The sequence below is a fragment of the Rhinopithecus roxellana genome, chromosome 10 (assembly GCF_007565055.1).
Source record: "Rhinopithecus roxellana isolate Shanxi Qingling chromosome 10, ASM756505v1, whole genome shotgun sequence".
In the NCBI taxonomy this organism is placed as follows: domain Eukaryota; kingdom Metazoa; phylum Chordata; class Mammalia; order Primates; family Cercopithecidae; genus Rhinopithecus; species Rhinopithecus roxellana.
Window position 1 is genome coordinate 126,737,875 of NC_044558.1, and position 19,194 is coordinate 126,757,068.

At 39.1% G+C, this 19,194-nt stretch overlaps 1 protein-coding gene across 4 annotated transcripts in view; it reads left to right on the top strand.

The window, feature by feature from the left end:
• Nucleotides 1-19,194, top strand: part of PLEKHA5 (pleckstrin homology domain containing A5) — a 254,613-nt gene that overhangs the window by 149,365 nt on the left and 86,054 nt on the right. For all 4 annotated transcript variants that reach the window (XM_030939462.1, XM_030939458.1, XM_030939459.1 and 1 more), the window contains exons 10-12: nucleotides 2,488-2,955; nucleotides 11,481-11,946; nucleotides 15,963-16,046. In XM_030939462.1, the coding sequence (XP_030795322.1) occupies nucleotides 2,488-2,955; nucleotides 11,481-11,946; nucleotides 15,963-16,046 (1,018 nt within the window). The remainder of the gene's footprint in view (nucleotides 1-2,487; nucleotides 2,956-11,480; nucleotides 11,947-15,962; nucleotides 16,047-19,194) is intronic.

A 19,194-nucleotide genomic window follows, 5' to 3' on the forward strand; every position in this document is an offset into this window, starting at 1 on the left:
GCTAATGCATTCATTTTGCTGTATGGCCCAAATACTTAAAATATTTATTAGAGCATATCACTCTAATAGAACATCCAGTTTTTAACTTGAGAGTTCATTTTCCCTAACTTTATAAAGTATTTCACCTGTTCCCTACAATGTCATAGTCTCCTAGTGTGCAGATCATTGATGGCCAAAAGAAAAAAAGAAAATCTAAGTATAGTATGCGTTCTCTGAATAATTTTCATCTCTAAGCCCATTATTTTCATTTTATATATATTAGTGTATTTTCTGCAGTAAGTTAAGTGTCACTTTTTAAAATTAGATCACAAGTTTGACATTATTTTTGGTACCGTAGCATACTTTTCTGAGTCAGCTTTATTCCATTTAGAGAAAAGTCATCATACGTGTCTTTTTGATGACTTTTTCTGTTTTTTTTTTTTTTTTTTTTTTTTTTTTTTTTGATGATGACTTTTTCAATGATAAATCTTGGGGAAAAAGAAAAAAAAATGCACCACAGTTTTAATTTAAAATAATAACTTTAGGCCAAGCATGGTGGCTCACGCTTGTAACCCCAGCAATTTAGAAGGCCAAGGTAAGAGGATTGCTTGAGCCCAGGAGTTCAGGATCAACCTAGGCAACCAGTGAAACCCCGTCCCCCCAAAAATTTAAAAATATACTGGTTGTGGTGGCTTGCACCTGTAGTCCCAGCTGCTTGGGAGGCTAAGAGGGAAGGATCACTTGAACCCAGAAAGTTGAGGTTGCAGTGAGCCATGATCACATCACTGCACTCCCCACTGGGTTATAGAGCAAGAAACCTTGTCTCAAATAGTAATGGTAATAATCATGATGGCAGTAATAATAATAGCTTTAGATAGACTACAGTAATTATGTTTTAAAAATCTTTTCAGTTATTTTATGTTTAATGTTAAAACTCCTTTCCTCCCAAATAGCAAGGATACACGTGCTTTTAGTGTAAATTTTCTATGCCTTCTTTATGTTGTTCTTGTTTTGAGATGGAGTCTCACTCTGTTGCCCAGGCTGGAGTGAAGTGGCATGATCTCAGCTCACTCCAACCTCTGCCTCCCAGGTTCAAGCAATTCTCCTGCCTCAGCCTCCCGAGTAGCTGGGATTACAGATGCCCACCACCACGCCCGGCTAATTTTTATTTTTTATTTTTCATAGAGACCAGGTTTCACCGTTTTGGCCCGGCTGGTCTCAGACACCTGATCTCAGGTGATCCACCCACCTTGGCCTCCCAAACTGCTAGGATTACAGGCACGAGCTGCCACCCCTGGCCAACTTTTATTTTTCAGGAGAAAGAAGCACATAGTCTGTCTTAGTAAATTTTCCCAATTCTAATATTGCCTCCAATCTAGAAGCTATGGTTTATATCTAACCTAAATATATGGATGGGTTAAGTTTACTCCAAGAAATATAGTCACCTTTTTTTTTTTTTTTTTTGCCTCAGTGACCATATTCCAGACTTTCTAGATATCTTCATCTATAGTTGATTACAGATATATGTATGTAGATCTACATCTTTTCCACACATCATAAACATTGACAGCATTACCAAACCTAGTTTCTGATAGAAGCATTTTTATTTATTGGAATATGGAGGGTTGGCTGGCTCCTGAGAGGCCTCCTAGAGTGGCATGATCTTGGCAGTTTCGTGCAGATTCAGACACTCAGCTTGATCTTTTCAGAGTCTGGAAGTGATTAGTGAGCAGTACAACTGTCAAGTGACCTAGACACATGCTGTTAACTAGCTCATTCTGTTTCAGTGGCCAGGTGGACATGGGATGCCAGATTCTAACCCAAAGATTGCTTGATGTGATAGAATTATGATGGCAGTAAGGTCTGTGCCAGCCACTTATTAACTCATCTGATTCTCACAAGAACCCTCTGATCTTGGTGACACAATCATACCCATTTACCAAAGAGGAAGCATAGGCACTTGAAGTGTTCTGAACTTTGCCTGAAGACACAGCTAGTAAGAACAGAGCTGCAACCCGGACGTGTGCAGTCAGACTTCAAGAGCTCTAAAATCATACTGAGTTCCTCTTGAATACAGACAAAAGGAGTTAATCATATGGTTCAGATCTTTGATAGCATCAGACTGTAATTTCCTGTTGCAGCCATTTCCACAACCAGACTCATGTTTGTCTCATGAGTCAACAAGGAGTGTAGATTTTGTGGTTTAACTGTCATAAGGCAGTCTTAATTTGCTTTATTTTCAGATTCCTAATGGTGGGAGCACACATCACTTTTTACCCTGTAGTTCTTTTATGTTTTCTTTTTCCCCCCTTTCTGTTTATACATTCTGGTGCTGTGCTTGAATGTTAATATCACAGCATTGGGTATTTGTGTAGACTTGTCCACTGTGACCCTTTCCAGTCCCCTTGCCCCCACCCCCATAAAGTAGAATTTTTCCTAGATTGAATCCCAGAAGTAATATGTGCATTATTTCATCTGATTTACTATGATTTTCTTCTCTGATTTCAGAGTGGACAAGATTACATCTGAAAATGCACCAACTAAGGAAAGCAATAACATTCCCAACCATAGAGTTCTAATTAAACCAGAGATCCAAAACAATCAAAAAAACAAGGAAATGAGCAAAATTGAAGAAAAAAAGGCATTAGAAGCTGAAAAATACGGATTTCAGAAGGATGGTCAAGATAGACCGTTAACAAAAATTAATAGTGTAAAGCTGAATTCTCTGCCATCTGAATATGAGAGTGGGTCACCATGCCCTGCTCAAACTGCACACTACAGACCAGTCAACTTGAATAGTTCAGAGAACAAAATAGTCAATGTTAGCCTAGCAGATCTTAGAGGTGGAAATCGCCCCAGTACAGGGCCCTTATACACAGAGGCTGATCGAGTCATACAGAGAACAAATTCAATGCAGCAGTTGGAACAGTGGATTAAAATCCAGAAGGGGAGGGGTCATGAAGAAGAAACCAGGGGGTAAGTATGTCTTGTTATTATGAACCCAGGTTTTTTTGATGCTGTGTTATTGGAAATTGGTTTCTGCGCTACTAATTAAAATATTGGTTTAGGCCGGGCGCGGTGGCTCAAGCCTGTAATCCCAGCACTTTGGGAGGCCGAGACGGGCGGATCACGAGGTCAGGAGATCGAGACCATCCTGGCTAACACGGTGAAACCCTGTCTCTACTAAAAATACAAAAAACTAGCTGGGCGAGGTGGCGGGCGCCTGTAGTCCCAGCTACTCGGGAGGCTGAGGCAGGAGAATGGTGTAAACCCGGGAGGCGGAGCTTGCAGTGAGCTGAGATCTGGCCACTGCACTCCAGCCTGGGAGACAGAGCCAGACTCCATCTCAAAAAAAAAAAAAAAAATTGGTTTAAATTGTGTTTTAGCTATTACAGCTTCATTACTATGTCTTTTGTTTATGATGATCAGATATAAGTATTTATTCTCTGTCTCTTATGTTCTGTCACTCAACTTTGTTACTGGCAAGGAGTCATCCTACCTGTTCAAGCACAAGAAAAGGCTTGGGTTGCAGGTAGAGATCGAGTTTATTTGGGAGAGGGAAGGAGCAAGCCCTATCTTCCCAACTCACCCCTGTCTTGTCCCCTGCCATTATCACCTCTTCTCTGACCTCCATTACCAGTTTCTGCAGCTTGGTGCAATGTAAGGATCTTCTGAGACAAGTAATATGGAGGCAGCAAAGGCCTACTGCTCCCTAATTTTCAGTCTTATTCTTGGGCTTTCTTTAAATCAGGATGCACATAACTATTAAATACAAGGCCAGAAGCAGTTGTTCGTGCTTATAATCCCAGCACTTTGGGAGGCCAAAGCAGGAGAATCATTTGAGGCCAGGAGTTTGAGTCCAGCCTGGGCAACCTCGCAAGACCCCATCTCTGAAAAAACTTTTAAAAATTAGTCAAGCATAGTGGTGCATGCCTGTAGTACCAACTACTTGGGGGAAGTTGAAGTAGAAGGATTGCTTGAGCCCAGGACTTGGAAGCTACAGTGAGCTATGGCTGTGCCACTGCACTCCAGTCTGGCAGCACAGTGAGAACCCAACTCTAAAAAAAATGAAAAGTAAATGTATTTATGTGAGCTTTTATTCATTTTTGCATGCACTTTTTCTTAATATATTTATTGTACAACTGCTATTTGCTAATTGTGAGACTGCAAAGTCAAATAATGAAAAGATACAGTCCAGGTTCTCACAAAGATAATTCTCTACTAGAGGAGACAGTTGAATAAGTAGATGCAATTTAGTGTGACAGATACAATGAAGGCAGACCAGGGTGCTGTAGGAACACATTTCGGGACAACCAACATAATCTTAAGGATTCAGAGTCCAGGAAAACCTTTGTAGAGGAAGCAAAACACAAGCTGTGATATGAAGAATGACATGCATGTTATGGCTTAAATATGCAAAGTTCCAGGGTTGGTAGAGAACAGAAGAATCAAAAGAAATCCAGTATGACTTGGTTGTAACTGGGGAAACAATGAGTGAAGAACAAGGCTAGAGACATAAGCTAGGAGAGATGTATTCAGATTGGTGTCTCAGAGATCTGGAGAGTAAATTGGAGAAAGTTCAAAAGTTACTTAAGTGATTGAAGTGAGAAGAGGAAGAGGATGTATTCAGGATATAATTGACAAGTCTAGTTGGTTGCTTTGATGTGCTTGACTGCAAACCCGTCTTGCTCAAGATTAAGTTTGGTGCTGGGCGAGGTGGCTCGCATCTGTAATCCCAGCACTTTGGGAGGCCAAGGCAGGCGGATCACTTGAGGCCAGAATTTCGAGACCAGCCTGGCTAAGATGCTGAAACCCCATCTCTACTAAAAAGACAAAGATTAACCAGACATTTTGGTGCTCACCTGTAATCTCAGCTACTCAGGAGGCTGAGGCAGGAGAATCTCTTGAATCTGGGAGGCAGAGGTTGCGGTGAGCCAGGATCGCACCACTGCACTCCAATCTGGAAGTTTCTTGAGGGAAATCAAGAATAGCACCCTGCCTTTTTGGCCTGGGCAACTAGGGTGCTTTGGTGCCTTTTACTGCAAAGAAAAGATTTGGGAAAAGAGAAGATAGTGGTTGGATGGGTTATGTGAGGTAATGCATATGTTAATTAGCTTGATTTAGCCATTCCACAATATATATATGTCAAAACATCATGTTGTTCACCATAAATATGTATAATCTTATTTGTCAGTTTTCTTTAAAAACAGAACTGGCAAATGCTCAAATTTAGCAGTAATCAGGGAATTGCACATTAAAGAATCAATTAGGCATTATTTTTCACTTACCAGATTGACCAAAATTATAAATAAATGAATTAATGAAGGCACAGGTGAATAAAAATTAGATTACTTAATGTTGGATGAATGACAAACACGAATAAGTTCGTATATTACTAGCAGGAAAATAAATTAATACAATTTGATTAGACAGAAGCAGGAAGCAGTTCTGGGGGAAAAAAAATGAAAGGATGTTTGAAAGTACTTGGGAAAGTAATGACTTTCAGGAAAATAATAAAAATCTAAATCAGAAGATTGCTGAGTCTCTGCTCACCAAGTTAAATCTCACTTCAAAGAAGAATCACTTTTCTCCAAAAATCATACTTTAAGTTTAAAAGTGTATATAGAGAGTCAACAGATATCTTGAAATTAGAGGATTTTTTAAAAATTGTTAAGTATAAATACTGGTTTTAGGTTCCTTTATAAGTAATTAATATCAGTAAAGTCTTTCTGTGACTTCTTTCTTTTGGACATAGACCAACAGCTTCTGAAGGCTGGTTTTAGGTTATTTTGAGCTAAGGTTTTCTCTGGGTTCCTCCTACATTTTTGGGTTAACTGTTATGCCAGTTTTTATAAATACTGTTATTTAGATGTTCTTTTGAAATAGCTTGAGTCCACTTTGGATCATAAGAAAATATCATCTACATTATGATATAAACTTCATCATAAAAATAGTTGTGTTTTTTAATGAAATGATTTTTTATTGGTGGAAAGAAACATAATTGTAATTCAATATCTAAATCATTTTTTAAAGAGCTTTATGAAAGCCTTTTGTTATTAAAGTTCTCATAGGAAGAAAAAGGTTTAATATTTACTCAAATAGTAGATCCCTGCATCTGTGAACAAAGCTTTAAAGTTTCATTCTGAGTGGCAGGCACTGTTAAGATGCATGGTTCTTAAGCCATTGTTCTGCATGGCAGAATCACAGGGAAAGGGTTTTTATGGTGCTTGACAGGCAGCTGCTGGTCAATGGGGCACTAAATCTGATGCAGGAGCTTGGAGTATTCATTTCTTAAGCTTTCAGTTAAAAGTAAATCACACTTTGCTTAATTTGAATTTCTTTGGGGAAAAAAGTCACTAAAGGGAATTGTAGTTTTGAAAAACAGGTCTCGAAGTGCTAGAAATATATGGGATAAAAATAAATTTGCTTGATAATAATTTAATTTTTAATTAAAATTCCCCGAATGTGATTCCAAAGATGACAGAAGAGCCTTTTAATGTCATTAATTAACCAAGCTTACTAAAAATATACATATCCTGCTATTAATGATCATATGATAGTTGACAGTTCAGGTTCAATATACATCTCTACAACAGGGCCCAACCCACACATTATGAATACTTCAGAGCGCTTGACAGAAGTGTTTTAGTGTACTTATGTTTTTGAACTATAATTTCGACATTAGCTTATAAGCAATTTTGGGTGTGTTTTAGATTGATAATGTATGTCCCCTTCCTTACATGTTTCTATGATATAGCTCAGTGCTTAATCTCTAGCTTTTTGCATATTAAGCCTACTGTAGTATTTCTTGAATTTGTGAATGACCAGATAAACCAAGGTGCATCAGGGTAAATTGCTTTTGTACTAGGGCAGTCTCTTTGATGGAGTCAGCTTTCCCTAGCTGACATATTTGCACATAGTCATGGGGTTGCCAGCTCTGGATGTTTTCCAGTTTCTGGCTTTAGTGTGATCAGAGAAGGTGAAGAGGGGGAGGAAGACCAAGCAGAAACAAAATGGGAAATACCCGTGGAGGGAAAGCCTCAAGAAATTGAACTCTTTATGCTGGTTATATAAGAGCAATTGGGTACCTTTCTCCCTCTCTCCACCCCTGAAGGCATCAGATGGTTGGCCTGAATGCAGTGGTTCTTGTCTGGAGACATTTTGTTCAATTTTGAACAACCTCTTTTTGAGTAGAGACATTGAAATCCTGAAGAACAACCAGCATGATGAAGGAAATTTAGTTTAGGAGAAATTGTTGAAAGAATAAGGAATATTTAAAATATAAAATAAGGCATAGAATTTTAGAGCTCTAGAGTAAGTTTATGATGAAATCATCTTCTAGATGAAAAAAGAGGATCCCAGTATCAGTTGGCCATTGGCTAGATTTTAATAGCATATAAAGGGCTCTCTGGTACTATAAGATTATATCCTTCCTAATTGTTAATGCCTTTTTATGTTTAAGTCATTGTGATAGACGAGTATGGTTTTTTAAAAATAATATTCATATCTTAGGCAAAATTTAAAAATAGAAGGATTTTTTTTTTAAATCCAAAAGTTTAGGGATCGCTGGCATAGTTAAAAGGGTGCTGCTTTAGAAAGTAGGAGACCTGCATTTTAGTTCTGTTTAGCCCACAAACTCTTTCTGTAACCCCAAGTATAATCTCTTGGACCAAGCGTGGTGGCTCACACCTGTAATCCTAGGAATTTGGGATGCCAAGGTGGGTGGATCATCTGAGGTACAGAGTTCAAGACTAGCCTGGCCAACATGGTGAAACCCCGTCTCTACTAAAAATACAAAAATTATTTGGGCGTGGCAGCAGGCACCTGTAATCACAGCTACTTGGGAGACTAAGGCAGGAGAATAATTTGAACCCGGGAGACAGAGGTCCAGGGAGTGGAGATCATGCCACTACACTCCAGCCTGGACGACAAAGAAAGACTCCATCTCCGGGATATATATATATATATATATTTTTTTTTTTTTAAATCTCTTGGTCTTTTCTCCCCTACTCCCCTACCCTGCCCCCAATATTCTGAAGGCCCCAGAATATGTAACTCATCTAAGGTCTAAGTACTTAATAGGAAAGCAGGAATCAAAACTTGACTGTCTTGATTTTTGATCAACCACTTTTCCTGTTTTACTGTTTTCCCACTATATCCCCTCTGGATGCTTTAACCCACAAAGAGAAGGTATGTTTAACGTGAGACTTTCCCTTAGTATAAAGTTAACATAATTTTACTACCCCAGTAGATACCAATTATGCAGGCAGTTTATTAATTGGGTGCCTCATAGTCCAGTGCACTCAACTCATTACACCTCATCACAATGAAATCTCTCTCTCTTTTTTTTTTTTTTTTGGAGACAGAGCCCTCCCTCTGTTGGCCAGGCTGGAGTGCCACAATCTCAGCTCACTGCAACTGCAACCTCTGCCTCCCAGGTTTAAGCAATTCTCCTGCTTCAACCTCCTAAGTAGCTGGGAGTGCAGGAGCACACCACCACGCCCGACTAATATTTTCTAGTTTTTGTAGAGATGGGATTTTGCTATGTTGAACTCCTGAGTGATCCACCCACCTTGGCCTCCCAAAGTGCTGGGATTACAGGGGTGAGCCACTGCACCCAGCCTGAAATCTTTTTGTAACTATAATATAGCAGTATTTGTGCATTGTTACTGACAGGTCTTTGGGTCAAAAGAGAGCTCTTATATCCAGATTATCAGTGAAGGATTCCCCGATTTTTAAGAGTATGTTCAAATAATTTTCCCATCAAATCTTTAATCCCTTCTGGCCCATGTAATTACCAGTATCTCTGACATTTTCACAACCAGTAAGGGTCCATGTAATATTAGGAAAAAGTTGTTAACTAAACATTGAAAGAAGAGATCAGGAAACCTGAGTTTGTGGAGTCCCTACCCTTCCACACACTTAGTTCATTGAATTATGTTGATTTTGATGTTAGGATATAAAATTATGCCCATGGATAGTATAAGATGAATACTTGTGATTTAATTTTGCTTTTTCATTTTCTTTATTTTATTTTATTTATTTGTTTCTTTATTTATTTATTTATTTATTTTTTGGAGACAGAGTCTCTATCTTATCACCCAGGCTAGAGTGCAGTGACACGATCTCAGCTCACTGCAACCTCCACCTCCCAGGTTTAAGCAATTCTCCTGCCTCAGCCTCCCGAGTAGCTGGAACTAAGGCATGCATCACCATGCCTGCCTGATTTTTGTATTTTTAGTAGAGACAGGGTTTCACCATGTCGGCCAGGCTGGTCTCGAACTCCTGACCTCAAGCGATCTGCCTCTTCAGCCTCCCAAAATACTGGTATTACAGGTGTGAGCCACCACGCCCAGCCTAATCTTGCTTTTTCTAATCTAGTTGTTTCTTGTGGTGGTGGTGGTTAAAAGGTTATGTCTGGGAAAAATAAAAAATCAGCCAGGCATGGTGCCATATACCTGTATTCCTAGCTACTTAGGAGGCTGAGGCAGGAAGATCACTTGAGCCCAGGAGGACGAGGCTGCAGTGTACTATACTGCACTCCACCCTGGGTGACAGAGTGAGAACCCATCTCAAAAAAAAACAGTATGTTTGTATTTAGAATTTAAATTATACCTACACCTCTGTATCTAAAGGAAATAGGAGGCTGGGCGCCCACTCCTATAATCCTGGCACTTTGGGAGGCTGAGGCAGGCAGATTGCCTGAGCTCAGGAGTTCGAGATCACCCTGGGCAACATGGCAAAACCTATGAAAGTACAAAAAGTTAGCTGGGCTTGGTGGCTGGTGCCTGTAGTCCCAGCTACTCAGGGGGCAGAGGCAGGAGAACCGCTTGAACCTGGGAGGCGGAGGTTGCAGTGAGCTGAGATTGTGCCAGTGCACTTCAGCCTGGGCAACAGAGCAAAACACTATCTACAAAAAGAAAAGATAATAGGAAAACACACGTGTTAACTTTACATAGAGTTTTTAATTGACTCTTTTTTTCTGGCTCACTCCTCCCCTAACTAACTTTTAAAAATCTTTTTTATATCGTGAATTTCACCTAGTATGAAGTTGGCACTGTGATAGTTTTTTTTTTTTTTTTTTTTTTTGAGACGGAGTCTGGCTCTGTGGCCCGGGCTGGAGTGCAGTGGCGCAATCTCAGCTCACTGCAAGCTCCACCTCCCGGGTTCACGCCATTCTCCTGCCTCAGCCTCCCGAGTAGCTGGGACTACAGGCGCCCGCCACCTCGCCCGGCTAGTTTTTTGTATTTTTTAGTAGAGACGGGGGTTTCACCATGTTAGACAGGATGGTCTCGATCTCCTGACCTCGTGATCCGCCCGCCTCGGCCTCCCAAAGTGCTGGGATTACAGGCTTGAACCACCGCGCCCGGCCAAGGCACTGTGATAGTTTTATAAATTCAAAATAGTGTTTTTATCAAAGTGGTTTTTTTAAAAGTAGTAAACTGAAATTGTATTCTTTGATTTTTGGAAATGATAGTATTCTGTGCTTAGTATGCAATTACATATCCAATTCCCAAAAATAGCATTTTAAAAGAACTATACTTTGCATGCATAATGTACATGAAGCATTTTTAGATTGCTTTAAAAAGCCTCCTGAGAAATATTCCACCATCTATGAAGTGGAATATTAATTACTGTGCTGAAAACATTACAGAATTGCTGAGATTGCAGTTTTATATCTGAAATATTGTGATATTTAAGTATTTTATCTTTAATAGAATTCTGAGCATCAACTCCAAGTCATTTTTATATTTCAGCTTAGGAAAAGCTATGAAAGGAAGTTATTCCTTCAAACCAAATGTACTGACATAAATAACCATACTTCCTGAAAGAAAACATCCAACAGAATAGTCAACATATACTTGCAGTAATTTATTTCCTGTCTTTATGCTCTATGGGTGTAACTCACTTCATATTTCATCCATACATAGAAATCCTAGTGCTCTGATTTCTCAAACGAAGTGTAATAGTCTTTCATCTTTAAATCAAACTGTACATTGTGTGGAACTAATAATATTTTGTGTAATTGATATAGGTACTGTTTATCTTGTGTTAAGTTTGTTAAATTGAATTTCATAAAAAGATCAAAATCTGTTAATAGTGTATATCTTGTATAATATTTCAATCTTTAAAAAAAATACATTCTAAGCTGGGCACGATGGCTCATGCCTGTAATCCCAGCACTTTGGGAGGCCGAGGCAGGTGAATTACCTGAGGTCAGGAATTCAAGATCAGCTGGGCATGGTGGTGGACGCCTGTAATCCCAGTTACTTGGGAGGCTGAGGTAGGAGAATCGCTTGAGCCCGGGAGGCGGAGGTTGCAGTGAGCCAAGATCGCGCCATTGCACTCCAGCCTGGGTGACAGAGCGAGACTCCATCTCCAAAAAAAAAAAAAATTCTAGTATATGTTTTACTTACTGAAACAAAAGAAATGTACTCTAATTTAGAATTTGGAAAATAGCTCTCCTTCATGTTTACATTTTAATTATTTTTTTATTTTAGAGTAATTTCTTACCAAACCTTACCAAGAAATATGCCAAGCCACAGAGCCCAGATTATGGCCCGCTACCCAGAAGGTTATAGAACACTCCCAAGAAACAGCAAGACAAGGCCTGAAAGTATCTGCAGTGTAGCCCCTTCCACTCATGACAAGACGTTAGGACCGGGAGCGGAGGAGAAACGGAGGTCCATGAGAGATGACACAATGTGGCAGCTCTACGAATGGCAGCAGCGTCAGTTTTATAACAAACAGAGCACCCTCCCTCGACACAGTTCTTTGAGTAGTCCCAAAACCATGGTAAATATTTCTGACCAGACAATGCACTCTATTCCCACATCACCATCCCACGGGTCAATAGCTGCTTATCAGGGATACTCCCCTCAACGAACTTACAGATCGGAAGTGTCTTCACCAATTCAGAGAGGAGATGTGACAATAGACCGCAGACACAGGGCCCATCACCCTAAGGTAAAATAGCTGCTCATTTTATGTTAACTCACTACCTTATAAATGCTGTGTTTTCTTTCTAGTATACTATCTTAAATGTGAGAGACAAAAGAATGAGGAGAAAGTAAGCAAGGCAGCTCTATTTTGTTTTAAAAAATAAATAAAAATATTTTACAACATTAAAATCTCATGTATAAAAAATACCTAATTGCAACACTTCATCTCTCAGGAACACAGGAGCAGTTCTTTTGAGCAGATGCATTCTGTATTCTCTGCTTGATACCATATCTCATAAGTTCTCCGTGTAGGTTAACACCACGTGCGTTTTATTGGTTGTTTTTGGTTTTGTTGTTTTGTTTTGAGACGGAGTTTTGCTCTGTTGCCGAGGCTGAAATGCAGAGGCATAATCTCAGCTCACCGCAGCCTCTGCCTCCCGGGCTCAAGTGATTCTCCTGCCTCAGCCCCCCAAGTAGCTGGGATTATAGACATGCACCACCACACCTGACTAATTTTTGTATTTTTAGTAGAGTCATGGTTTCACCATGATGCTCAGGCTGATCTTGAACTCCTGATCTCAAGTGATCCACTGGCCTCGGCCTCTCAAAGTGCTGAGATTGCAGGCGTTAGCCACTGTGCCTGGCCTAGACCACATTCATTGTTATTGGCTTTTTATGCACTTGCAAACTCTACACCTGCTGTCTTCTGGCATACCTGAAATTTTGTATCAAGCTCATCCTGTTGTTCATGAGGATAAAAGTGTTAACTTTATCTTCTAACCAACAATAATAGCATATTGAGATAACTCCTTAAACACTCAATTTAATATTAGAGCTTAATGGTATATATACATTTAAAAAATGGAGATCATGTTTTACTTTGTATATTAAGTTGGTTTAAGCATTGCTTAGTATAGATTACTTGAAGTGAATTCAAAGTGCTTTGTATCAATCAGCTTTTCATAATGCTAAAGCAGTGGCTTTGATTAGTCAGCTAGTACACAGCCAGTTCCCTAATGTCTATCCTAAACTACTTTTTTTTTTTCATACTAAAGAATTCTTTGGCCAGACATAGTGGCTCGCGCCTGTAATCCCAACACTTTGGGGAGCCAAGGCCATAGGATCACTTGAACCTGGGAGGTTGAGGCTGTAGTAAGCTGTGATTGCGCCACTGCACCCCAGCCTGAGCGACAGAGCAGGACTCTGACTCAAAAAATAGTAATAAGTTATTGCTTTATGCTATTTTAAAATGCTCTTTTCTTACCCTTGTGACAGGCTGAATCCTTCAGCTGCATTATTACCTAAAGCATTTGCTTGATACTTCCATAAATATTTATAAAGATTAATAAATTAATCAGGAATTTTCCTTTGAAGAAAGTTTTAATTTGCCTCACAAAAAAGGCTCGCTTTGAACTCCATTGTAACAAAGTTCAGTGTTTCCTCACTTTGTCCAAAGACTAAATCATGATTGATAAAAATAGTAATAATACATAAGAAAAATATGATCTAATACAAATTAATGTGTTTGGTGTAACAATTGGCTCTAAATTACATGCTGTCATTCTTAATCATATTTTTCTTGTTCTTGGCCAGAATATATCATCTGTTTTGACAGCAAATATGAGATGAATCTATATTCTCTACCCAATTCCCGACCGTCTACTACTGCTACTCCTAAAAGACTTCTCCAGGCCGGGCGTGGTGGCTCAAGCCTGTAATCCCAGCACTTTGGGAGGCCGAGACGGGTGGATCATGAGGTCAGGAGATCGAGACTATCCTGGCTAACACGGTGAAACCCCGTCTCTACTAAAAAATACAAAAAACTAGCCGGGCGAGGTGGCGGGCGTCTGTAGTCCCAGCTACTCGGGAGGCTGAGGCAGGAGAATGGCGTGAACCCGGGAGGCGGAGCTTGCAGTGAGCTGAGATCCGGCCACTACACTGCAGCCTGGGCGACAGAGCGAGACTCTGTCTCAAAAAAAAAAAAAAAAGACTTCTCCAAAATTGCCAAATTTTTCTTTCAAACTATCCTGTCCTCTTCCTTGATCCAGATCAGTGGTTCTTAAAGTATAGTTCATGGAACCCTGTGGGGCTTCCGTCCCCATGACCCTTTCAGGGAGTCAAAACTATTTTTATAATCGTAATAAGGTATTATTCATTGTATTCCTACTTGCGCTAGTAGTACAGAAGTGATGGTGAGTAACATTTCTGGCACCTTAGCATAAATCAAGGCAGTGGCTCCAGACTATACTAGTGGTCATTGTAGCCTTCACTGCCACATACTTGAAGTAAAAAAATAGAAGTATCAGGTTCACTTATAAATCTCATTCATGAAACAATAGAAAATAATTTTATTGAACCGTAACATTTTGTTACATATTCTTTTACTGTTTACTTGTGATGAAATGGTAAATGCATAAAGCACTTCTGTGGCATACCAAAGTGCTAACAGTTGTCTCCCAGTAAAACACGTGATGGAGTTGCAAGCTGAATTAGCTTCTTTTATTGTGAAATGCATTTTTACTTGAACAAAAGACAACTATCAATATTCAGACGTGGTATTTGATAGACACACTTTCTCAAAATGAATGCTATCCTGTCGCTTCAAGGAAAACAACTGACAGTATTTGTCACTGATGACAACGTTTGAGTTTTCAAGCAAAAAATAGAATTTTGGAAATCATGTATCTGCCACTCTGAACTTGACAGCTTTCCGGTGCTTAAAGATTGGTGGTGATATTAACAGTTGTGATGTTTTAATATTGTATACTGACATATGTCAACATTTGGAACATTGCATAACTCACTGAACCAATATGACCAGTGTTTAATATCACAAGATTCATTTAAAGTTCAAATAGACCAGTGGATATTAATGTAACAGAGTATCAAAAGTTCTTTGATAAGGTTTCAGATATCACTTTGTTACTAACCTTTAAAAAAATACCACTTTTTTGAGCTATAGCGCAGTGCCAGAGATGAACATCTATAATTATCAAGAAAAACTATTAAAGTTTTCTTCCTTTTTTCCAACTGTATATATTGAGGGTAAATTTTCTTCACATACTTCCACTTAAAGAGATTATCACAACAGATTAAATACAGAAACAGATACAAGAATCCAGCCAGACATTAAAGTTTTGCAAAACTGTAAAACAATGCCACTCTTGCCACTAAATTTTCTTTTTAAAAATATAAAGGGATCCTGAGGCCAAAGAGTTTTTGAGAACCTCTAAACCAGATTTTAGAATTACTCTGTTCAGGCCGGGCACAGTGGCTGTCTCCTGTAATCCTAGCACTTTGGGAGGCCGAGGTAGGCAGATTAATTGAGGCCAGGAGTTCGAGACCAGCCTGGCCAACATGGTCAAACCCCGTCTCTACTAAAAATACAAAAATTAGTCAGGTGTGGTGGCATGCGCCTGTAATCCCAGCTACTTGAGAGGCTGCAGTAGGAGAATCTCTTGAACCTGGGAGGTGGAGGTTGCAGTGAGCTGAGATCTCGCTATGCACTCTAGGCTGGGCAACAGAGTGAGATTCTGCCTTAAAAAAAAAGAATTACTCTGCTCATCCACATCAGCATTTTTTGAGGTGGAGCCTTGCTGTGTCACCCAGGCTGGAGTGCAGTGACGCTATCTCAGCTCACTGCAATCTCCACCTCCCGGGTTCAAGCAATTCTCCCACGTCAGCCTTCCGAGTAGGTGGGATTACAGGCCCACGCCACCACACCTGGCTAATTTTTTTGTATTTTTAGTAGAGAAAGGACGGGGTTTCACCATGTTGGCTAGGCTGGTCTCGAACCCCTGACCTCAAGTGATCTGTCCACCCTGGCCTTTCAAAGCATTGGGATTAGAGGCGTGAGCCATCGCACCCAGCCCCACATTAGTATTTTATGACACAAGATATTTTAGTCTCTATCATCTTTTATAAGCACTAATAGCAATTTTAAATGGTATTTCATAATATGAATTTAAGATTTCTCCTTGCTGACATTGACAAGAAAAAAAAACTTTACCGCAGAATTACATTGTACCTTTACTTTCCTAGCATGTCTATGTGCCTGACAGAAGGTCAGTGCCAGCTGGCCTGACTTTACAGTCTGTTAGTCCCCAGAGCCTCCAAGGGAAAACGGTGAGTAATATCTTTATTTACCATACCATGTTTTATTTATGTGCTACACAGGAAGGTACATATCTAACATAGTTTTTAAGTTTGAATTTTCAGAGGTTCTCCCAAAGAATTAAAGCATTACTGCTTTTGTGCAAGAGATGCTCATCAGAAGAATTTGGAATCATGTAGCCATTTCAGTGTTTTAGTGGATACCGTTTCCTAAGTGCCTGACTGGCCAAATAAAAGATTGTATTTTGAGACTTTACGGCCGGGTGTGGTGGCTCATGCCTGTAATCCCAGTACTGTGGGAGGCCGAGGCGGGTGGATCGCTTGAGATCAGGAATTCGAGACCAGCCTGGCCAACATGGTGAAACCCGTCTCTACTAAAAATTCAAAATTAGCCGGGCATGGTGGTGCGTGCCTGTAATCCCAGCTACTCGGGAGGCTGAGGCAGGAGAATCACTTGAACCCAGGAGGCGGAGTTTGCAGGGAGCCGAGATCCCGCCATTGCCCTCCAGCCTGGGCAACAAAGCGAGACTCTGACTCAAAAAAAAAAGGGAAACTTTATTGTGTAAGCTAAGTGGGTTTCTTTACTTTGTTAATTCCTTTATCCTTAAAACAGAAGTTGCAGTAATTCATTAGTGAACAAATCCAGCAAGCAGCTATTTGTAGTCAAACTGCCAGTGTATTAAGTTTTTCATGTGGATTTTTAGATTAACTTCTTTAGAGCTGTTAATAAAAGAAATTGATTTGCATATCAGCAGAAAAAGAAGGACTGTAACAAACATTCCAGCAAAGAAAGTACTTACCATTCTCATTTCATTGTCAGTGTTATGTTAATTGGAAAGGAGTTATATTAGCAGGATACTTCTAGTTAAAGAGAAAAGATGACTTTTCCTCACTTCAGTTTATTTTAATGGTGTTCTTTTATCAGGGACACTGGCTTTATTGTCAGTAGATAGCCTAAGTTTCTGTAAAGATGTGATTTTAGCACCTGTGTATATCGTTGTTCATTATTTAAAATTCCCTTTCTGCAGTAATCAAATTCATCTTACGTGTTTTGTAAAAACATTGTTTTATTTTATCTTTTACACGTTTAGATAAAAGGAAATATTTCCTTGCTTTAAACTTCCTGCAGTTTGTTTGCCAAAGATTATTTGATTAAAACTAAGAACTTTTAAATGTTGGAATTTTAAAACATTAGATTGTTGACCTGAAGAATAGTCATTAATCACAAAGTAAATGCTAAATTGCATACCACAAATGTTTCTCTTCTGCCTTGCTCCCTCTAGTGGGTATTTAGCACAAAATTTATTTACAACCTCTCCTTCTTTCTTTGGTCAAATGTGCCTCTTTATTTGGCCTCAAAATCTAAATAAAGTTATTGGTATCTTTCATCCTTTTGAAAATCTCTTAATCTTTTTAGCTCCATAAATAATAAATCAGAGTTTCAGTTTTTCTTGTGGTATCACTCTGATTTCTTGTGGTTCTTAGAATATCTATATCCCTTACCCCACCTTACCTTCTCCCTGGCAAGACCTCGAGTGTTGGAGATGATGATCATAAAACACGGACCTTCCTAGCATCATGAGGTCACAAGATAGAACTGGCATCAGACCAAAAGCAACTGTTCTTTTTCTCTTACATGGTTTATTTAAATCTCACACACCAAACCTTTGACCATTAAATATACAGTAAAAAACTGTTGTCTCACCTGTGGATACCTAGTTGTATCTAAAGAATACAATAGTAACTATAGTTTACTTCTACTAACACTTTTTCTGTCTGAAGGCAATAATTTTTAATACGATTTCAGATAATGGTTAAAAATGATTTCTGTTTTTGAAAAGAATTGTAGGAAAATAAAGAGCAATAACAAACAGAACAGAAGAGAGCTAGTGCAATGTGTGGTGTAGGCAAAACAAACCAATCTCAGGAAAACTTTTTAGCCTGGAATTTTTAAGACTACATTGCAGCACTCAAGTGAGGAGAGTCTCCCTGTAGCCTGCTTTCAGTTGTTAATCGTAACAAAGCTCTGAGAAACCAAGTAATATTTTATGGGCTGTAAGACTGCCAGTGCCCATACTTTACTGTATTTCTAAGAAAAGTATATTAAATTGGCCCATTAAGGAATTTCATCCACCATTGAAAATTTGTTTTCCTTTGGATCACAGTCACCAATCAGGACCCAAAAAAAAGGTTATCTTCTTTTCCCAGAGTGAAGGAAGGTTTATGTGCCCATGGAAACTTTCTCTTTTTCTTAAAAAATGAAACTGATCTTTTGGTCCTAAAAAATGCTATATGAAAGCACTGACAGTGACATTTCAGAATATAACTGGGAAATAATTAATAGAACCCAGATCCCAAGTTTAATAATGTGAAGATATCCAAGTTTTACATCAATTTTATTTTATTTTATTTTATTTATTTATTTATTTATTTATTTATTTACTATTTATTAATTTTTGAAATGGAGTCTCGCCCTTTTTCCCAGGCTGGAATGCAATGGCACGATCTCGGCTCACTGCAACCTCCGCCTCCTGGGTTCAAGCGATTCTCCTGCCTCCCGGGTAGCTGGGATTACAGTCGCACGCCACCACACCTGGCTAATTTTTTGTATCTTTAGTAGAGACAGGGCCTCACCATGTTGGCCAGGCTGGTCTCAAACTCCTGACCTTGTGATCCGCCTGCCTCGGCCTCCCAAAGTGCTGGAATTACAGGCGTGAGTCACTGTGCCCGGCCTACATTTATTTTAAGTTGTTTTACATACCTTCTGTTAGAAAGTTGGACATGCAGGTATTTGTACTATTGCTGGAAAAAGGTGTAATTTTTTTAGACATCTTAGTAAAATATCTTTTAATAATTTTTAGTAGCACTTATGTACAAACCTTTATAATGGTTTTTTGACATTGTGCTTTTTTGTACTTAACATTTAAATATTCTCATGAGTTCTGAGAAAATGCCTTAATATACTGTTGTTTTGCTGTATCTTTTAAAGTAACACTGTTCCTTCTATTTCTCTAGATATCTATGCATTTATGTAGGACCTATCATCATAGTGCCTAGGCACTATGTTTGATGTCAACCATAAGAGGAAACTTGCCAAGAAATCTTGGTTTAATATCTGTCACTTAAGACAACAATTAATCTGTTTTCCACTGTTTGGATT